At 61.7% G+C, this 2,026-nt stretch overlaps 1 protein-coding gene across 1 annotated transcript in view; it reads right to left on the bottom strand.

Moving 5' to 3' along the window:
- EMIHUDRAFT_108739 (hypothetical protein) overlaps positions 1-2,026 on the bottom strand; it is a gene marked incomplete at both ends in the record, with an annotated part of 7,619 nt that overhangs the window by 2,580 nt on the left and 3,013 nt on the right. Inside the window, 10 exons of the mRNA XM_005792349.1 lie at positions 313-518; positions 564-627; positions 1,313-1,455; positions 1,516-1,526; positions 1,564-1,597; positions 1,658-1,668; positions 1,706-1,739; positions 1,800-1,810; positions 1,848-1,881; positions 1,942-1,952. Of these exons, the coding sequence (XP_005792406.1) occupies positions 313-518; positions 564-627; positions 1,313-1,455; positions 1,516-1,526; positions 1,564-1,597; positions 1,658-1,668; positions 1,706-1,739; positions 1,800-1,810; positions 1,848-1,881; positions 1,942-1,952 (559 nt within the window). The remainder of the gene's footprint in view (positions 1-312; positions 519-563; positions 628-1,312; positions 1,456-1,515; positions 1,527-1,563; positions 1,598-1,657; positions 1,669-1,705; positions 1,740-1,799; positions 1,811-1,847; positions 1,882-1,941; positions 1,953-2,026) is intronic.

Raw genomic sequence — 2,026 nt, 5'->3', positions numbered from 1 at the left:
ACCCCGGGGAGAAGAAAAGAGTCCCGCGAATTCCGCACAAAAAAGGGAAAACACCCTTGGGGGCAAAAAAGGGTGGGGAATTGCGGGAACAGAAGGGAGAACCCCTGAGGCCCAAAAAAGGGCGCGCGAATCCCGAACAAAGGGAAAACCCTTGGGCCCAGAAAGGGCGGGAAGTCCGGACAAAGGGGAGAACGGGGACTTCCCCCCCCCCCCCTTTCCCAACTTCCCCCCCCCCCACCCCTCGTCCCTCACCTTCATCATCTCCCCCTCCCCCTCCCAACCTCCCCCCTCCCAACCCCTCGCGTCCCTCACCTTCATCATCTCGTCGATCGCCTCGCCCGAGAAGTCTGACTGTCCGCGCTGCAGCGCCTGCGTCAGCTGGTAGGCCTCGTCGACAAAGAGGATGCCGCCGCGCGCCTCCTTGATCTTCTTCGCCGTCTTCATCGCCGTCTGGTTGACGTACCCCGCCACCAGGTCCCCCTTCTGCACCTCCACCACACTGTCCTTTGCCGAGACGCCTACTCATCGCCCTCGGCTTGAGCGGCCGTGGTCCGTGTCCCCACCCCCCACCCCCACCCTTGCAGGGGCGCCAAGCTGGTGGTACAGCCTTGCAACCAGCCGCGACACCTGGAGAGGGGTCCTTCGTGGTGGACTCCGTTCGTGCTCGATGAGGCGCGGTGGTAGCCGCGGCCTGGCTCATCTCGGCCCATCTCGGCCCATCTCGGCCCATCTCGAGCTCTATCTCGGCTCTTATCTCGGGCTCGATCTCGGCTCATCTCGGCCCATCTCGGCCCATCTCGGGCTCATCTCGGGCCAATCTCGCGTCACCGTGGTCTTGCCGACACCGGGGCTACCTCTCTCTCTCGCGTCACCGTGGTCTTGCCGACACCGGGGCTACCTCTCTCTCTCGCGTCACCGTGGTCTTGCCGACACCGGGGCTACCTCTCTCTCTCGCGTCACCGTGGTCTTGCCGACACCGGGGCTACCTCTCTCTCTCGCGTCACCGTGGTCTTGCCGACACCGGGGCTAGCTATCTCTCTCGCGTCACCGTGGTCTTGCCGACACCGGGGCTACCTCTCTCTCTCGCGTCACCGTGGTCTTGCCGACACCGGGGCTACCTCTCTCTCTCGCGTCACCGTGGTCTTGCCGACACCGGGGTTGCCTATCTCTCTCGCGTCACCGTGGTCTTGCCGACACCGGGGCTACCTATCTCTCTCGCGTCACCGTGGTCTTGCCGACACCGGGGCTACCTATCTCTCTCGCGTCACCGTGGTCTTGCCGACACCGGGGCTACCTATCTCTCTCGCGTCACCGTGGTCTTGCCGACACCGGGGTTGCCGGTGAACATCATGTGCCGGATGGCGTCGAGGGTGTTGTGCCCTTCGGCGCGGCGGCGGATGTCGAGAGAGAGTTGCTTGCAGAGCTGCTCCATCTGCTTCTTGACCGACTCCATGCCTGTTCACAGCTGCAGGTGTGAAGAGACGCTGTTCACAGCTGCTCCATCTGCTTCTTGACCGACTCCATGCCTGTTCACAGCTGCAGGTGTGAAGAGACGCTGTTCACAGCTGCTCCATCTGCTTCTTGACCGACTCCATGCCTGTTCACAGCTGCAGGTGTGAAGAGACGCTGTTCACAGCTGCTCCATCTGCTTCTTGACCGACTCCATGCCTGTTCACAGCTGCAGGTGTGAAGAGACGCTGTTCACAGCTGCTCCATCTGCTTCTTGACCGACTCCATGCCTGTTCACAGCTGCAGGTGTGAAGAGACGCTGTTCAGAGCTGCTCCATCTGCTTCTTGACCGACTCCATGCCTGTTCACAGCTGCAGGTGTGAAGAGACGCTGTTCACAGCTGCTCCATCTGCTTCTTGACCGACTCCATGCCTGTTCACAGCTGCAGGTGTGAAGAGACGCTGTTCAGAGCTGCTCCATCTGCTTCTTGACCGACTCCATGCCTGTTCACAGCTGCAGGTGTGAAGAGACGCTGTTCACAGCTGCTCCATCTGCTTCTTGACCGACTCCATGCCTG

Source organism: Emiliania huxleyi (genome assembly GCF_000372725.1).
Source record: "Emiliania huxleyi CCMP1516 unplaced genomic scaffold EMIHUscaffold_108, whole genome shotgun sequence".
NCBI lineage: Eukaryota > Haptophyta > Isochrysidales > Noelaerhabdaceae > Emiliania > Emiliania huxleyi.
Note: the sequence above shows the minus strand (reverse complement) of the source record. Positions and strands in the feature narration are given on the sequence as shown.